Source organism: Saccoglossus kowalevskii, chromosome 7 (genome assembly GCF_978046115.1).
Source record: "Saccoglossus kowalevskii chromosome 7, keSacKowa6.1, whole genome shotgun sequence".
Taxonomy (NCBI): domain Eukaryota; kingdom Metazoa; phylum Hemichordata; class Enteropneusta; family Harrimaniidae; genus Saccoglossus; species Saccoglossus kowalevskii.
In genome coordinates, this window is record NC_140647.1 from 16,353,633 (window position 1) to 16,374,158 (window position 20,526).

At 37.2% G+C, this 20,526-nt stretch overlaps 1 protein-coding gene and 1 long non-coding RNA gene across 2 annotated transcripts; both read left to right on the top strand.

Annotated features, from left to right (window-relative positions):
• The first annotated feature begins 454 nt into the window (after positions 1-454).
• LOC144349460 (uncharacterized) lies at positions 455-712 on the top strand. Its single transcript, XR_013419953.1, has 2 exons — positions 455-516; positions 636-712. It is a non-coding gene; the product is annotated as an uncharacterized LOC144349460 (long non-coding RNA).
• A 285-nt stretch (positions 713-997) lies between these two features.
• Positions 998-20,523, top strand: LOC144349454 (MAM and LDL-receptor class A domain-containing protein 1-like). Its single transcript, XM_078008018.2, has 36 exons — positions 998-1,115; positions 1,545-1,769; positions 1,971-2,183; positions 2,424-2,600; positions 2,894-3,070; positions 3,155-3,304; positions 3,450-3,566; positions 3,712-3,936; positions 5,445-5,597; positions 5,795-5,934; positions 6,189-6,299; positions 6,982-7,189; positions 7,277-7,417; positions 7,861-7,986; positions 8,216-8,346; positions 8,550-8,634; positions 8,759-8,875; positions 12,098-12,381; positions 12,608-12,778; positions 13,209-13,446; positions 13,625-13,759; positions 14,136-14,401; positions 14,684-14,801; positions 14,968-15,108; positions 15,224-15,486; positions 15,838-15,931; positions 16,036-16,176; positions 16,709-16,909; positions 17,347-17,499; positions 17,623-17,766; positions 18,009-18,137; positions 18,606-18,742; positions 18,929-19,019; positions 19,653-19,766; positions 19,980-20,123; positions 20,243-20,523. The coding sequence occupies exons 1-36, from the start codon at positions 998-1,000 to the stop codon at positions 20,521-20,523; spliced, it is 5,859 nt and encodes a 1,952-aa protein (XP_077864144.2).
• The last annotated feature ends 3 nt before the right edge of the window (positions 20,524-20,526 follow it).

Below are 20,526 nucleotides of genomic sequence, written 5' to 3' on the forward strand. Positions count from 1 at the left end.
CTATTTTGATGAAATTGTGAGTGCTGTGTTGAGTTTTGACCTGGGCGCGACTTGCACTAATTACCACCGGTTACTCCGTCAATATGTTTTCAATCACCAACAAAATTACCTAATTAAAGCTTGGTAACGTCTCAGTTTGTTTCCGTTGGTCTGTGCAACAGTCAAAGTCGCCATCTTTGTTTGAATGTACGTATGCATCATTGAATGCGGTCGGTCTTGACCTCACGCTTTTGGATCCACATTATGTATCTACAAGCCTTAAAAGAGCTTCGGTGGTTTGGTTTCGTATCTATAACTCTCTCTTTTACCACTTTTTGTAAGTCAGTACTATGCATTAATTTTGTCTCGCTTCCGTTGTCACAGCTGACCAAGGCAATCTCTGGCGATATGATCACTACCAGGGATATAGTGATAACGACTATCAGATTATCATAGAAGCCACGCGTGGCGAGGACTCTAAGGGGGATATCGCAATAGATGATTTGAAACCAGTGGAGGGTCCTTGCGGCATTAAAGGTTAGTGTGATTGCATAATATATATCATTTATCATAATGCATGTCAGGCAGGTTGCAGTGAAATATAGCAACCGATCATCACACGCACCATCACACAGTTGTTCCTTTGCAATTTCTAGGGTACTGTAACTTCCAATTTGGATTGTGCGGCTGGACCCAAGATAGGGACGACGATTTTGATTGGCAGCGAAATAAAGGAGGCACACCAACAGCGCAAACTGGGCCTGTCGTGGACCATACCAGCTACAATAATCAAGGTATTTATTTATTTATTTATTTATTCATTTATTTATTTATTTATTTATTTGTTTATTTGTTTGTTTGTTTGTTTTTGTTTACTTGTTTGTTTGTGTTTGTTTACTTGTTGTTTGCCTGTTAATCTATTTATTTATCTATCCCTCGCTGGTTTGTTTGTTTTGTGAGACAATGCCTGTTTTACTCAACGCACTCTAACATTAAATCATATTACGCAGGTTTTTATATGTACACGGAAACTTCTGATCCAATGGAAGAAGGATGGGTAGCTAGACTAATCAGTGAACATCATGAACCAACTGACTTGTCATGCTTTACGTTCTGGTATCACATGTATGGTAGCAGTAAGTAATAGTATGAAATCTAACTTAGTTTTACATTGCGCATTTGCATCAGAGACGCCGCCTTATGGAATGAACGCTTTAATGAGTATGCACGAACGAAGGCGCCACTCAATCACCCTTTATTTGTTTTGGATTATGCACATTCTTCTTGAAAAGGGAATTATAACTGGCTTGTGTCTGATGTAACCTGTTTGCACGTATTACATTCAAGTATGACATCTCGCCGTACTATCAATTTGTGTGTTATTTGTGAGTTGTATAACCCATGCGAAATAGACATGATATTATCTTATTTCGACCAAATCCTAAACAAAATACTCACATTACTGGTGTACAAAAGATTCTTCGGTTGGCATTGGTTGTCGTTTTATGGAAGGTTATACGTAATCTTTGGCTAATACTCATAATACTTTTTTTTTCTTCACACAGCTATGGGGAACCTAACTGTTTATTTGATGGAAGCTGGGAATACGGCTACCAGAGAATATCTGTGGTCTGATGGCGCTGACTATGGTGATATATGGTTGCCTGCCATGATTAATGTCACTCATCCTGTTGGCGAGTACATGATAGTAATTGAATCAACGGTTGGTCCTGGGGAATTAGGAAACATGGCGATTGATGACACAGATCTATATCCAGGTTCATGCAATAGTAAGTCCTGTTTGCAATTTAATATTGTGAGCGTTCTGGACTCAGATTATTATTATTAGTAGGAAATGTATAGTATATTCTTTTCTGCCGTGCTGTGAATAGATGTCATTTGTGTATGAGAGTTGCATATCTGTAGTTTTTGCTTGCATGCCACGTATTACATAACCAGTAACATATATATTGTATCTAATATTGGTACAGCTGAACCGCCAGTTATCACACGACCAACGGATGCCACTCCTGAGCCAACGCAGCCACCCAGTGAGTGGGATTGCGACTTTGAAGAAGGTGACATTTGTACGTGGGAACAAGAAAGTTTCCCCAACGACTTGTTTAACTGGGATGTTCAGCAGGGTGACACAGGACACTCGAACACAGGTCCTCCCGCTGACCACACCCTTGGAACAAAAAATGGTGAGACTGCATATGATTTTTATTTGTTTTCCTTTAATGGAAGAGAAACGTAATAACCCAATCAAACCCTTTCATTGACATTTTCTTTGTACCATTTCTCTAAATATGTACATGTCGAAACGTATGAGCAATTCGTAAAAGTTGTACCATTTGACGTTCAACGTATAATTGTTTTCCGATCGCATGTGAATATTATATAATGTGATTCCTTGTCATACGCCTGTTATACTTTGTTGCTAGGATGGTATGCATACATCGATTCGTTTATTAACATCGCAAACATGACTGCAAACTTAAGAAGCAGCACAGTTCCCAGCAATTCTGATGGCCGATGTGTGACATTTTGGTATCATATGTACGGAGAAAACGTTAACACCTTGGCGTTGAAGTACAGAAGTGGAATTTTGGGCCTATTGAGTGAGTATTTCAAAAATAATATCCAACAATTTTTATTCATGAATGTGTATCAGCTTATCGCAAGGAAAAATACAATTTATCGTAAGAATCCGATTAATATATAATCGAAGTTTTAATGCATGGAGTTTGTATAAATGTGTAATTGTATAGGCGAAAACCAGCAACCACACGTCATGGAAATGGACCTGCCGTTGTGAATCAGCGCATGTATTTATATAGTTTGCAGTTACATCTACGGTTAAATTGTACTTACTAGTTGAGTATATGCAAATATGTATCTATCGCACATACAGGTGACGCCATTTGGAGCCGTACAGGTACACAGGGTATCGATTGGATGTATGGTCAAGTGTTTCTTAATGAGAATGCTGATATTGAACTAGTATTCGAAGGCCACGCTGGGGAAATGTTCCAAGGGGATATTGCGTTGGATGACATACGCGTGTTGGACGGAGAGTGCCCGCCTCTTGGTATGTACCCAACACGTGACCGTTTTGGCTATATTTTAGTTTATAATCTTATTCTACTAATATATAATGTTTTTGTATTCGTAGACTACTGTGACTTTGAGAGTTCGGATATATGTGGCTATCATCAAGACCTTGAAGACAGTCCCGAATTTGATTGGGTTTGGGCCAGTGGAAACGAACAACATTCATCAGACACAGGACCTAAGTACGACCATACGTATGCCACCGAATACGGTGCGTCTGCATGCCAAATCAACTCATCGGATATGTCAAATTTGAAGAAAATTGTCACTTCATCACACCTCAATACCAATTTTACAACATCGCAATTGCGGGGTACAGTTGGTACTAACTACTCAATAAATACATCTTTCCACAGGTCACTATATGTACATTGACGCGTCTGATCGACCAGCAGGAGATAAATCACGTCTACTCAGTCCAGTGTATTCTCCGGAGTTATCTAAATGTCTACATTTTTGGTATCACATGAATGGTGGGTGTTTTGAGGCAAATTTTTGTCTTGTCTACTAATTGCCATATATTCTGTTCCGCTGTTTGTCTTGCACAGTCATTAATAGACAGGTTTGATGTCTAATTTTTAATGTATTAGATACTTTAATTTATATTTTCACATTTAGGTGAGCACATTGGTTCATTGAATGTGTACATCATGACGAATGGAATACGTGGCAACCCTATCTGGAGAATGTCTGGAGATGCTGGTGAATTCTGGCATTCAGCGACTGTTAACTATCGCAGTTTTTACTACTACCAAGTCGTATTTGAAGGGGTGGTAAACGGCTATAAAGGGGACATTGCAATTGACGATGTCAAAATTATAGACGGCCCCTGCAGTCCGGATGGTGAGTTACTAAGGCAATGATGAATCGTCTAACAGCTAGGGGGTCTTGATAGATGAATGACACCCTCGCTCCCCATTTGCACCTATTTTTTTATGTGCAAACTCTCACCCCATCCTGGGGTTATGATTATGGAACCCTACGAAAATATTTCTTATTCGATAAATATAGATATATTTGTCCTGATGTATGATTGATGTTTCAGTGCCACTTTTCAAAATCAATTTTGACAATAATAATATGACTACCAATTGGCTTCGTCCACATATTTCACTTACGATTCGTTTCAGCCTAATTAATACGTGGGTTTAGGTTTTAATTAGAAAATCAGAAAAAGTTCAGCGAACATGTCATGAAGCTTGTTGTAATATGTACACAACTTATGTTGTAATATGTACACAATGTATGTTGTAATAGATGCACAACGTATGTTGCAATATGTACATAACGTATGTTGTAATATGTACACAACGTATGTTGTAACAGGTACACAACGTATGTTGTATGTACACAATGTATGTTGTAATATGTACACAATGTATGTTGTAATAGATACACAACGTATGTTGCAATATGTACATAACGTATGTTGTAATATGTACATAACTTATGTTGCAATATGTACATAACGTATGTTGTAATATGTACACAACGTATGTTGTAATATGTACATAACGTATGTTGTAATAGGTACACAACGTATGTTGTAACATGTACATAACGTATGTTGTAATATGTACACAACGTATGTTGCAATATGTACATAACGTATGTTGTAATATGTACACAATGTATGTTGTAATAGATACACAACGTATGTTGCAATATGTACATAACGTATGTTGTAATATGTACACAACGTATGTTGTAATATGTGCATAACGTATGTTGTAATATGTACACAACGTATGTTGTAATATGTGCATAACGTATGTTGTAATATGTACACAACGTATGTTGTAATATGTACACAATGTATGTTGTAATAGATACACAATTATGTTGTAATATGTACACAACGTATGCTGTAATATATACACACCGTATGTTGTAATATGTACACAACGTATGTTGTAATATGTACACAACGTATGTTGAAATAGATACACAATTATGTTGTAATAGGTACACAACGTATGTTGTAATAGATACCCAATTATGTTGTAATATGTACACAACGTATGTTGTAATAGATACACAATTATGTTGTAATAGATACACAATTATGTTGTAATATGTACACAACGTATGTTGTAATAGATACACAATTATGTTGTAATATGTACACAACGTATGTTGTAATAGATACACAATTATGTGTGTAATATATACACAACGAATGTTGTAATAGATACACAATTATGTTGTAATATATACACAACGTATGTTATATGTACACAACGTATGTTGTAATATAGACACGACGTATGTTGTTATATGTACACAACGTATGTTGTAATATACGTGAGCTAATCATGCATGTTGAAAAAAACATATACTTCAAATTACAGGAGCATGTAACTTTGAGATGGGTACCTGTACGTGGACAAACTCTCGAAGGGAAGACGACCTGGACTGGGTGAGATACAGCGGCAGTACAGCATTTTATGGTTATATTGATCTTAGTGGTCCCTCCAAAGATCACACGTTACAAACTGAACACGGTACGTTGTAAAGTTCTGAACTATTTCATTATGGTATAGTATATTCAAGTTCAATATTAGTATTACCATGGCAGATTTATCGTAGCTTGCTACACGTGTTACACACCGATGTATCTTTATTGAGTTTATTTATTATGTATTGATATATAATGGGACTGGAGCTCATAGTTTCGTTTAACATGTGTTGAATTCGTTAGGCTACTACATGCTGCTAAACACAGCTATAGGTGACTACGAGGGTTTAACTGCAATGCTATATTCAGAATCATTTGCACCAGAACCTCGTTGTTTTGGTTTCTGGTATCATATGTATGGATCGGACGTGGGCACATTACAAGTAGGTTCCATCTAAATGTATTCAATGTTGAACAGAGAAACGAATTTATGTTTATTCTCGGGAATAGTACGGCGGTAGGGTAGGGCGTCCCGGGTTTAGTCAGGGAATATGAAGTATTGAATAAACACGTATAAATATACCGGTATACCGTGGATTGTGCAAACTAGTGGGGCTTCCAAATCTGTAAATGGAAAAACTTATATGTTGTTTTGATCAATAAATACTCATAAGTGCTGTGTGCGTATTTTCCACAGGTCATTGTACGACAAGCGACAGAAGAGTATATTCTATGGGAAACAACTGGTAACAAGGGAGATGTATGGTATTTCTATTCCGGTGATATATATTCTGATGAGTATTATCAGGTACGGACATGTTAGCGATGTGTATTTATATATATATTACACATCTGAGACCGAAAAACGCCGTACGTACGTGTTCGAAGTGTTAACGACGTGTTCAAGTGTCTTCCTTTAGTTATTTGAGTCACTTATACGTCACATTCGAACACCTCCTTTTGTTGACATTTCTGGCTCTTATCTCTCATTATATCATTATTACAAGCAGGAAAATCATGTATAATAATAATAATAATAAGGTTGTCAGGAGAATACCTCAAACGTGTGCACTTAGGCAGTACAGGATTACATTATCGTACTTCGCTATACGTTCATCGAAGCGATCCCCCATACTGCCTTCGTGCATACTTTGCGGTATTTTCATGATAGGCCCATGGTATTCGTAAATACCATAGGGTATAAATATTTCTTTTACTGATTTGGACGATGTTGCGTAGTGTGTTTGTCAGTTTGGTTTTATCTATTGTTGTCTTTTGTGTTCTTGAATTTTCTTATACGAGTTCTGTACCCATATCTACATTACATATGTTATTCCCACTTTAATACGCCCCCAATAACGTATAGAAACGTCGTATGATTCAAATGTTGTTAATTGATCCTCAAAATCGATCTTTGCGTATCCACTATTGCGGACACCCAAGACATGTGTTCTTCTTCGTATACAGTTGTGTATGGTTTATCAATGTAGGTAATCTTCAAGGGAATCGCAGGTGCTGGTGGTGGACTAACTGGTCAGGGGGATATCGCTTTGGATGATATTTTTTCAACGCCCGGTGTCTGTGCTATTCCAACGTTACCGCCACCATTCGAATGCGGTGATGGTGTACTTGTTGATTTTAGTCAAGTGTGTAATTGGGAGGACGACTGCAGTGACGGCTCGGATGAAGTCGATTGTGGTAAAGTAACTTCGTGTAAAAATGATTGTGGCACTATGTGAGATAGTTTTTCGTGTTCTACAATGATGTTTTCACGTTTTGTTCAAGGTGATTGCAATTTTGAAGTCGATACCTGTCAATACTATGATCAAAGTCGATATGGTTCCTACTTATGGGTTCGGGATAGGAATGGTACTGAAACGTCACAAACTGGTCCTTCATACGATCACACACGTGGGGACGAATACGGTAATTTAAGATTTATTTCCATGATAGTGATTTGGGTTGTAAAGGTATGTGGATTAGGTACAAAAAACAGGCTAAGTATGCATTATCACGCATACTTAATTATGTAATGGTTTCACTAAAGGTATGAATCAGAATCAATGAATCAGGGTGATGATCATATCACGTCTATCTTATCTAGACTCTTTGCTTGAAGAACAATGCCAGTTTTGGTACGATGTCTTCGAAAAAGATATTGTTATTGGTTCATGTTTATTTACGTATTTGACTGAGGGAGTGTCTATGTAGCAGAAGATGTTTGGAAGAACCAACAAAAAAAATATTTTTTAATCTCGTACCATTCCTACAATAGAACATATTTTTAAGGTCATTTTGTCACAGTGGGAATGCCATATACTCGATCCATGAGAGCAGCTATATGTTAATTTAACGCAAGTCTTTTGTAGGCTGGTACATGGCAGTTGAAGCAGCAAATGGCACAGCGTTCAACCCTGCTAGGTTGCGAAGCAGACTGCTGATGGAGACTGGGTCACATTGCGAGATCTCGTTCTGGTATCACATGTTCGGTGAAAGTATGTGCACTTTATTATAAATCATGTTTTCAGTAGTACATTCTATCGTTGCAGCCATTCTGGGGAAACTAAAATTCATTAGTGCAATTCCAAATTTCTATTCATGCTACGATTTCTACACTGTGTGTATACGTCATTTATGTGTATATCATTATTATTATATATTATCGAGATGTTGCCAATATCTGTAAACATACCTCACTGATACCTACAACATATACATTGATAGATATTGGTCGTTTAGATGTATACATGCTAAAGTCTGGCATATCTAGCAGATACTGGCATCTCCCTGGCAACCAAGGTGATGAGTGGAAACATGGCATTGTTGCACTCGGTCGTATAAACACACCATTCGAGGTAGGTTATAAAATATCAATGTTATAATATCGCACTGGAAAACAAATGATACATGGACACTACGCTGAATTTCTTTTAAATTGACCAATAATAATTACTGCAGCAACACGATATATGAGAATTGGATTGCCAATAGTGGTTAAATATGAAACTACGAAACGGTGTCGGATTCAATCATGATGTGCGCTTGTTATATGTTACAGATAATGTTTTCGTCCTACCGAGGGTTTGGTGTGTATGGTGATATAGCTATCGATGATGTATCGTTTCTGAACTGTGAAATGCCCGGTAAGCTTGTCGGGGTACATACATATGTATGGGTCGTACGCGACATATTACATCTACCGTAATATACACATTATATGTACGGTATTTCTAATTATATTTACATTTTGTATGTGTAATGTTTCAGAGATCAGGACGTGTGTTGACGGGGAAGTGGAGTGTGACAGAGGAAGTTGTGTCCTTGAAAGTCAATTATGTGATTTCACCGACGACTGTGGTGACTTATCTGACGAAACAGACTGTAGTAAGTGTTATAATTTTCAATCGCGAGAATGAGCGTAGCATTGCATACATTCACGATCCTCGTCATACAAGTAAAATCATCTATCATAACGGCTGGCACGTCTATTGTTTATCACATTAAGGTATAGATGCGTGTTCGTGGGCACTCGGAGTGATTTTTTTTTGCTTTTCTTACCCAGACAGTCTTTTCTAGATAGTGTTGAAATTTCGGAGCATTGTCAATGCTGGAACATGCCCAAAAATGGATTTTAAAATATAGGGAATCGAGGCACGCGTATGTGATTAAAAGTCCCGAAAGTTTGTTTACGTTGCTCTTTGATTGACAAGTCACTGTTGATGTTATATGCAAGTTAGTTGCTGGCCTCAGTTACGGTGCGGCGATGTGTAACTTTCTGTCCGCAACCCTGTTTAACTTACCTCAAGCGCTACCAACTAGTCTTGCAAACTACAAAAAAAAGACAAGACGTAGACGCTTCCAGCATGCAAGCGGAATATAAAAAACATACAGTTGTAAATGATAAGTGAACTTTTTCACTCTCATCTCGCAACATGTCGACAACTTCTAGCCTGGCAGCTTCCAGTGGAGTACTGTTAAATATTTTTTTTTTCACGCATTTTTTTCTCCGAAGGCATTATAAAACTGACTAATTTTACATTTGTCGTTTCGCTGTAACGATCATCGTGCTGATAGCATTGCGATGTAGTAGTGGATAAACACCATTCAGACCATTGCTCTGCTGTCATCGATAACTAACTTTTCAGTGGCAAAATACACAAACGTGAAATGCTCGGTTACTTAAAAATTAAAAAATACCCCGAAAATTACAGAAACATCGGCAACGAGATGCTGTTTTTAAACACCGCGGGAAAAATCACGCACTCTGCGATGCCATCTTGGTTACCTTAATCGGAACCCCCCTTGTTAGCTAGCATGCATCTGTAGCAAAGTACGTTGTACGGCCGTGCTCGGCGACCTCTGGTACTATAGCACTCTATGAATGAGGTATTTCCAGAGGCCAGGGTTCGTTTTAATTTTTATCGACCCATCGCGTCTGCTCGTAGTTGAATGAAACCTGTTTCGATTTACAATAGTTGTCTCCCATTTCGACTTTTTCTCACCGGCGTTTGAGCGATTGAGTACAAAAACTGTGAATAGCCGTTGTGTAGCAAAATATTACAACCCATTTCAACCTAGCCATCTAACTTTGCACGATCCATTTCACCGGAGATCGTGAAAAACTGCGTCATACAGAGTATTTGTTAAAGGTTTGAGGAAAGGTAAATTTAGACTCAACCCACCCAATGGGGATCGCTATGTTTGTATAACTGTATGAATATCTCATCGGCTTTACGTAATCCATTGTGCCCCTCCCTAAGTGGAAAAGATAACACGACTCCATGACAGTTTTCACGCAAGGTTTTGACTCCGCGGACGATTTTACGTCCGTTTCCCTAGTATTCTAAATATTTTTATTTTATTTTTTTATCTGACGATTGAACATCAGCAAGCGTCGGTGTATGATGGATTTTGGTATGTCGTCGTGATGCAATAGCCATTTTTATGGACGATTAACGTCACTTTCATAAAACGGCCATTATCTCCGTTCGTGTTTTCTGGTTGGTCAGAGCATGGAAGGTACCTTCCATGGTCAGCGAGATTGAAAATTAATTAGCTCCCACAGTTTTTGTCAGTTTGTCATGACATTTTCATACTATTTTGACAACGTCTCTACGGACAAAAGGACGTCTGGGCTTATTTTTAAAGCTTTGCATTCTCGGACAATGACATTCGAAGTGTGAAATACAGACCGAGATTGACTATACGGCACACATCCTGCTTGACAACTTTGTAATATGAAAACAAAACATACTATATATACGCCTGGACGCCCCTTTGTTAATAAACAACTGATAAACCTTGTGTGAAAGTTTTACTCAAAATAAACAAGAATTGTGCGAGCTATTTAGATTTGAACTTCCATGGTAAACTGAAAAACACAAGTGGAGATAATGGCTAATTTGCATAACCATTCACTCAGTAAGAAGTTTGCTAATGCTCATAATTAAAATGACTGTAACAGTTCCAAATTTAAACCTATTATCGTTTTGTAAAAAGTTAAATATAGTGCATAATATGGATATCCCGTCATTACTTTTTTCACCATGTTTCTTTTTGATTATTTATGTACAGCCTTGCTAAATCTTGCTAAGCATTCAAAAGAGAGAATGTTTGTACCAGTTTTCTATATTTTAAAATCGTCTTTTGAGTATGTTCCACTATTCACAATGCTGTGAAATTTTAACAGTCTATAGCCAAGACTGTTTGGATAATAAAAAGCAAAAAAAAAATTCACTCTCAAGTGCCCACGAACCTGCATCTATACCTTAAGCACTGTAGCCCAGTGGTTAATCCACTGATTAGTCTGTGATATGTGTTTTTCAAGAGTTGATAATTATTAAATTCCTTACTCAAGTTAATTTTGAGTAGATTGAATGAGCGAATTTCATCCACAAACTTCCCTAATTAATTAAGAACCCAACTGCAGTGCAATGCTCAGTAAGTTGATCAGACCTTTTTTAGCTCCATGATCAGACCATGATCAGACTATGTGTGCAGAGTAGCCAGCATGCACATCTGACTTATTGTAGGGAGGGACTAGTTTTTTTTTACAGGATTTCAAATTATCGAGAGGGAATGACTACGATGGCTGACTACAAGAGGTGTGTGTAAGAACGAGACTGTGTTCTGGTAATTCAGAATACCTTAATTGAGAGACAGTAACAGGAACAGGATTGAAATCGAATCGGCTTATATAGCCCCGCTAGGTTTTCGAAAATAGGGTATTCGAAAGGCCACGCGAAAAGCGTTCATTTCAAATTTGTCGTTCACATTCTTAAAAGTAAAATCAAATGTAGCCAGCATTCAGGGACACATGTAAAACTAGAAAGTTACTAAGAAATTCGAAATAAATAGCGAATAAATACAGATCAAATATGCCAAATAGTAATTACTTGTTCATAATGGTTCACTAGCCGCCTGCTTTTCCAAATACGGCGTGGAATGAATACAATTTAGAGCCGCCTATTTTCTTAAGCCTTCTCAAAATATCTTTAATTTAATTTAAAGTTAAGTTGAGGGTTATTGAAAGATGTACATTTTATTTTTTATAACTTTGTTAAAATGTGAAAAAGATGAGCATGATTAACGTATTTCTGTTAATAGGTAAGTACTCTGGTTGTAATTTTGAAGATAATTGGTGTGATCTGGTTATTGTTTATTACACCGACGAAGATGACCCGGATTCAAAGTACGCCGATTTTGATTGGTGGCTAGAAGATGGGCGACAGGGTTTAATTGGAGCATATACCGGACCTGGCCGTGATCACACCACTGGTACATCTGCTGGATCGTACGTCTATGCAGATAGTAACATACCACGTCGCGGAGGGGATGTCGCATTATTTAAGAGCGAGAATTACCTGCCCACAACAAATAATAAGTGTTACGTGAGTTAATATTAATGTCTTTACATCTACAGACACTGAAAATCAGAACGTTTCTTCAGATTGATCGCGATAATCCGCAGTCGACATCTTCGAAATTCTATCAATATTAGTGTATCATACGGCTGTTCCGCATCGTCTTCGATGTATCTTTATTCATTATTGTAATGTGTATAAACTTTCTCAAGTCAACATAAATTATAAATGCATACTTTTCTATTCATTGAAGCTTCGCTTCTATTACCACATGCTCGGGTCTGGGATCGGAACCCTAAATGCATATCATCGAACTTCTGAGGGATATATCAACCCAGCAGATTTGGTATTTACAAAAACGGCAAATCAAGGCGATATATGGCATAGGGCTGAGGTGCAAATCACAAGTAATGAAAACTGGCAGGTAATCATAATTTATATTATATAATGACACTTATATATTATTCTGTTGTATTACATACATGACGTCATACAATGGTACCCTACCTGATATGCAAATGAAGTAAAAACTGTCTCTCCAATTCTACTTGGACATTCTATTAATATAGTACATATTTTATACTAAAAATGCCCAAAACTCGCGTATGTGCCTTATTAGTAATATTGTATCAACATCGTTGACACATGTATCATACATCATGCCACGTTTTATCTCGCACGGAAGGTACTTTACAAATAGCATTTTTTGTTTTTGTTTATTTCTTCTTTTTTGCCTCGCGTTATTACAAACCACAAACGCCACAGTGAGGACGTAAAACTCGCATAACACACATTGGTAAATGAATGTTGGCTACGGCCAGGCTCTGATGATATACTATTACTCTCTTATGTAGATTTTGTTTGAAGCTGTTATCGGAAGCGGTGTATTCGGCTATATTTCCATTGATGACATATCCTTCACACCTGACTGTGTAACCACAACTGCCTCACTGCCAGTTGTTGACCCACCAACGCCAACCCCTAACCCATGTGGCGAAATGTTCACCTGTAATAATGGTGATTGTATCGACATGTCACTGAAATGTGACTTCCGGTCAGATTGTGCTGATAACTCGGATGAACTCGTCTGCGGTGAGCGGTTACTATGCCAATATTGTTTGGGGTTCTTTAGGAATAAATAAACAAAGGGCTGTTGAGATACCACCATTGACGTTGTGAACAATGTTTATTTATGATTCCTTCTACTTTAATAATTCATGAAGTCCAATATTCACGTTTATGCAATATATACAATTTGTTTTTCCATCAGGCACGTGCACATTTGAAAACGGAACATGTGGATGGTTCGATAACAGTAATGGGGTGTACGAGTGGGAACACTTCCAGGCTGGAGAATCTATATCGCTGTATGCGCCAGTAACAGATGCTACAGGGAACGATGAAGGTTAATAACTTATATTGGTATTTGTAGGACATTTTGTAGAACACAGTTCCGTCACAGTTATTTTATAAGTCACACTCAACATCAGAAAGAATCGTAGCAATTCTGTTCAAAAATAGAAAGCACGTAAATGTCAGATTCGAAATGGTTTGCAAAGTCTGCAGATTTGGTTCTGAAAACTTGTTCTCACTTATTCGTATACTTGTGGTCTGCATTTCGGATTTTGGCAACAATTCGTTTATGAATATGATGGGGGTTGTATAATCACTCTAGTTTTTCAGAATATATGGTCCCATTTGTGTACGTGAAATGTGGATCTACCACGTCATCCACATCGGAAGTGGCATATCATGACATCATTTTTACTTTTATCGTATAGGTCACTTCATGTTGGTCGAGGGTCATACTGCACAGTTCTATGCTGGAGCATTTTTGGAGTCACCTGTGCTTGGGGAAATGGGACATTCATGCGAAATGGACTTCTCCTATCACTTGCATGGAGAAAACACCGGCTCATTATTTGTGTATTTACAAAATGGTTCAACGTTCCAGGACTTGGCTTTGTTGTTCACCGTCACCGGTGACCAGGGAAACCAATGGCAACGGACGCGTATCATGTTAGGCGGTCATAAAGCTGGGTATAGAGTGAGTAACTCAGCATAATGCTAAGTTCATACTAACATGTCTCCGGGTAGCAGAAAAAAAAATGATCAATACACTGAGTTCACTTCTACACCAACATGTATCTGAGCTAAGAATGTGTATCGTTAAGCTTATCAGTTTTCAAGATTCGAATTACTCAACTCGTCATGAATATAACGTTGCTAAAAATATGTGCATCTAGAATCGTCAGTTTTCGGAGATTCGGATTACTCAATTTATATATATGATATATATATATATATGACGTAATACATTACTTAACAGATTGACATCGAGTCGTATCCATTGCTGGGAACTCTACTGGGGGATGCCAACGATGCCGCTATTGATGAAATCGAATTTATCAATTGCCATCCGGATGATGTTCCACCTAATTCTAATCGTAAGATATAGCAATACACATCTCGCGAGAATTTTCGTCATTGTTTTGGTTTCTCTAATTATAATGAAAAACACTGAATTGTATGCATAGTATATTTGTATAGAAATATATGTATAGACAATGATATTTTACTAATGTCTGTGATATATTGCAACGAATGTTTTAGAGTTGACATGTGACTTTGAAGAAGGTTGGTGTGCCTGGGATCAGGTTTCCGTCGACCAGGATGACTTTGATTGGTTATTGGGTGGTTCCGGTGCGCCGTCTGTTACAACAGGTCCAGGATATGACCACACTATCGGAAACGGTGAGTCGTAATTCCCCCTGTCATACACCATCATAACATATTCACGTCATATATTAGTAATCGTTTACTTGGTGACTTGATTGATTTACATTTATATACTGATTTATTTGTTCAGGATCGTACATCTATATAAGTACTGGTGAGCCCCAGAAGCTGGGTCAGATCGCCAGAATAACTACCTACCCACAAGATGACAGAGACGCCGCGGATCACTGCGTCAAATTTTGGTACCATATGTATGGGCCACATGTGCACAGTTTGAACATGTACACTAAGCGATTGGGGTTACCTGAGTTATTGCGCTGGACTCGCTACTACACACAGGGCAACTTGTGGTTAGAAGCACATCGAACAATCAACTTCGAGGGTCAGTGGCAAGTACGTACCCTTTGTTGTCTAGTTGTACTGCCAACAAGGAGTAGAGCTAATGTTTCATTTATTCTATTTAGAATAAAAATATTCCAATAGTGCTTTGGATTGTATATGAACATTTTCAATGATATATGTATCATTGACCTTCTGCAAAACAATGCCAAATCTAATTATGTTTATCAGTTGCAATTTATAATTTACCTCTTTTAACAAAATTCAAAAATAAAATTCAATCATTAAAATGTTTACGAAGACTAGTTTGTCGATTAAAAGTTACTAATAATTTGGAAGCTGTATTTTATTGTATCTAGCCTCACCCACCCACTGTATACGGTATACTCCTTCTGTTTTATACAGATATATTTCGAAGCCGTGATGGGTGAAACTAATGGTGGCCATATCGCTATTGACGATATTGAAGTAACAGACGGTCAATGTGAAATTCGGACAGGTACCTTTATGTATTTCAATTTCACGGTTTCATAGTTAAGGTTCACCGATAGCCTCATGGGCGAATATGCATAAATATAATTTATTAATACAATATCTTTGTAGCGACATGCGATTTCGAAATTGATTGGTGTTCCTGGACCCAGGAAGAGGAGATTGACGATTTTAATTGGTTCCGTGGTAGTGATGGGACTCCCTCTAGTGGGACTGGGCCAGAATATGATCACACGACTGGTACTGCGGATGGTAAATATATTTCAAGAAATATACATTAGTGTATTCAACCAGTTAAAACCCAGTATTCATTGGTATGATTGAAGAACATACTTGTACTTCTCATTCTACTCTAGATATTATTATTTATCCGACATTCCGCCGGTGCCTATGTCCTATTTGCATTCTAGTTCTATTGTTTAACATACTCTTCTGGCTTAATGCGGATATGTAAACACAATAGATATGTACCGGTTGAGATAAACGTGACATTAGTGTACAGTATGTAGAGTACGGAGCGAGATTGTAATGCCTCTCTATAGGGAAAAGTAGAACACAAGCCGTTGATTAAGAACACACGTTTTGCGTTTTTTTGTTGTTTTTTTGAAAATTCAAGATAATAAAACAATTTGTCTCATGTCGTTTGTTGGGAACTGTGCTATTAAAATCCATTTATTTATGTGCGTTTGACCTAAATTGGGTAATGTGCGAGTACTGTTAAATTAAATAATTGCTCAAAAGCTCGGTACTCAATAAAAAACATACTCTCTGTGTGTTCTGACAGGAACATTTGCATTTATTGAGACGTCGATACTTCGAAGAAGAAACGATCGTGCAATATTACACAGTATACATATTCTCGAGGGGAGTGAAGACTGTTTTCAATTCTGGTACCATATGTATGGTGTAAATATCGGACAATTGAATGTTTATATAACAAATACATCTACTCCTGACGAGCCACGATTAATATGGAACAAAGATAGTAAGTACGATCTTCGATTTTATTCGTTAATGTTTCTTTTGATAACGCTCGTAAATCACTTTCTATTTTCAATATGAGTGACGCTAAATTGGTCGCCATTGGGTCATTTTATATGAAATACTATTTTCTCAAATTCAGAAACATTTTTTTGAATTGGATTAGTTCTTCGCGTCTGTGGGTATCAACAATATAAACAATTTATGATATTTCAGACGCCTAGTAACGTGTCTTTCGTTCTAGATTAAATCATTCTAATATTGTACCATAACCAAGCTCAACCACTCATTTAACCCGTTTTTTGAAGTAGATGGTATCGGGTGACCAGCCGATTACTTACCCTCGCCCGCCTGTTTATGACTGGTGTATTTTAATATAACGACGCTTTCTATTTTTATATTGTGTTACTTGTCTTTTAAAATCAACGTGTTTATTATCAGGCGACCAGGGAAATCGTTGGCACTTCGCGCAAGTCACCGTATACAGCCCCCGGGAGTACTATATATCAATCGAAGGTATCAAAGGTGACGACACAAAAGGCGATATAGCCATCGATGATCTCCACCTTAGTGCTGGGGCTTGTCCGGAAACGGGTGAGTTATTAAGTATAATTGTTGGAACACAGCCAAGTCTGAGAATGATTACATTCTTATTGTTTCTGCAATCGTTTAATTGTTTGCGTGGTTACATATACGTGTGTCTTTTATGGATTGCAGGTCATTGCAATTTTGAGAAGAACATGTGTGGGTGGCAAAATGTACCAAATAATCAAGACGATTTTGATTGGATGTGGAATAGTGGAAGCAGACCCAGTGCATACACAGGACCAATCACAGACTATACGACAGGAACCGCATACGGTATTTGTATTTCCGTGTACTTGGCAGTGATTGCAATCCTATTTTGTGGAATCAACATTCCTTTTATTGGAAATTTGCTGCGAAAATGCATTTTAATGACTATTTTATGGGATGTGTTAACGATTATATGCTGTCGGACCTTCGATGGTATCATTTTCGATTATGTCATACTTATTAGTGCTATACCTTATTGTGATGATCCGTTTGAGTTTGTTATTATTTACATTCTTTGTTTTTTCCAGGCTGGTATATGTTCGTTGAAACCGCCCACTCCAGTCAGTTCGGTACTAAAGCCGAATTTATTAGTGAGCACTTCAAACTTGGACGCGCAGACTCGTGTTTAATGTTTGCATATTCAATGTATGGAAAAGGTATCTGTTATGTTTTAATTATTATTTTTTTTTATTTATTTATTTATATTGGTGCTGTAGCGGGCCCCATTTCTGAATAACATTATTTTCATTTAAAATATGTTTTTCAGTACTCATTTTCTCCTTTACATTTCTAATAAAATAGGTCAAAAACGGGGTTGCATTTGTATAACGAATTGTATATAAAAAATATTTACCTAACAAAATAAGATGGTTAAGCAGAACACAATGCTCTGGCATTCCAAATTATTATGTTTGTTTTACTAGTAATGTCGTTCGTTAAGTGTCACTGACTACGTAATTACAATGCAAGCAAATCCGACGCTTATTGTATTCTATCTTTTAAAATATCTTGTAAAGTTGTATACGCGGTAATGGGAATTATGCAACCGAAAGGTGTTACCTGTATGACCCCGGAATTTCCTGCTCTCATTGTATGATGTGGTGTTTTGTGGTGTCTTTTCGTAGGAGCAGGCGACTTATATGTATATTCTATAGAGAGTAATAACCCAAACAACAGAGAATTGATCTTTTCTGCCTATGGAAACCAAGGGGTTGGATGGAAACGAGCTCAAATTGACATCCACAGTACTGTTGAATTCCAGGTGTATATATATATATATAAACATTAAATTGTGTAGTTTTTCATGTAATGAATTTTGTAGTGTGTGCGTTGTAAATACACAATTCAATTCCAATCCAATGTAGTTATTAATAGTAGTATCGAACAAACATACTTAAAAATAATACTTTTTTCAATATATCAACAAAATGTGTTATTTTTTCTACAGATTGTTTTCGAAGGCCATAGTCAGTTCAATGGGATAGCTGGTTACATTGCCATAGATGACATTGAATTACATCAAAATACCAACTGTGAAGGTGTAGTGCATTTCTAGATTTATTGAATCAAGTAAATGAGAAATGTTCAATTACTCAATTTGTACGAAATAATGTAGTGACCATTATAGACAGAATTTAACCGAATCTCATCCATGAAATATAAGCTGTGACTTGTTAATATTCTGATCGGTCTTCATAACCCAATGAATCTACGTGTACTGTCTGACTGATATACCGTGATTATATTGCCCAAAACATGATCATCATATATTGATACTAGATCGATCTAAATTAATTTACAATAATATACAAATTCTTATAATATGCTTCGTACTGAAAATAAACTAAAATTGAAGACGTTATGTTAATTTGACAGATCAGCAAGCTTCTTTGCAAATTAATTTTGTTTTTATGATTGCACGAACGTTTTCTTTGATAATTGTTGCTACATGCGAAAATCAGGTTCGCGTATATATATTTATATTACTGCGTCAAATAATGCCACATAACACGCCAGGTGGTGGTGTATTGATAAATTCACTGACATTATGATACACCTATTGGAAACCTCCTGGTACGGGTTTTCTTTGAATGTATTCATACACTGTTTGTAGCTGCAATACATATATACTTCACTCTAAACCCCATGTCATGTGATTGTATGCAAAACAGCTGTTACGTGCGATGCAGATGAATATGAATGTCGGAATGGAAGTTGTATATACAAGCATAAGTACTGTGATTTCAGAGACGATTGTCCACAGGGGGAAGACGAAGCTGAATGCCGTGAGTACATTAAATACCATTGTACGTCATTAAATCTAATTTAATCTATTTCTACTAATACTAGCTAACAACATTTTACTCGTTCTGGTAATGATAAAAGCAACGTTTGAAAGACGATGCGATGCTCTTTGTTATTTGCTTCAACAGTAAGCGACCGTTTACACTGCAAGAATCTTCGTTGTTAATTTTTGCTCTTGATGTTGTTGCTTTTAGCTACCGTGTGTAATTTTGAAAACCGTTACTGTGGATGGAGTTTGGATCCGAGTTCTACCATTCCATGGACTATGAAAACTGGGCCAATTGAAGATCCCGATAGTACACTGCCAGAAGAGGATAACACATTAAAAACTGCAGAAGGCAAGTCAAATATACAAATCAAAATATGATTATTACAAATACTTTGTATTTTTCGCAATTGAGTTCACCCACGCTTCAAGGCAGGACACAATATAGTTATTTAATTGTTACTTTTTTAGGACACTATATTTATGTTGAAAGTGACGGTACAGAGCAGAGCGCAAGAATTGTAAGTCCCACGTTCAGTTTAGCTGGCACAGAATGTCAACTGGAGTTATTCTACCATTATGTCACTGATCTTGATGTGTTATTGGACATCGGTACCATACGCGCGTACTTGGTCAGTGGTTCTTTTATGCAAAGATTCTGGTCGCTCGAAGAACAAGTTCAGAATGAATGGACGCAACAGATCATTACTGTTCCTAGATGTTCCAATTACTTCCAGGTATTGTGGACTTAAACA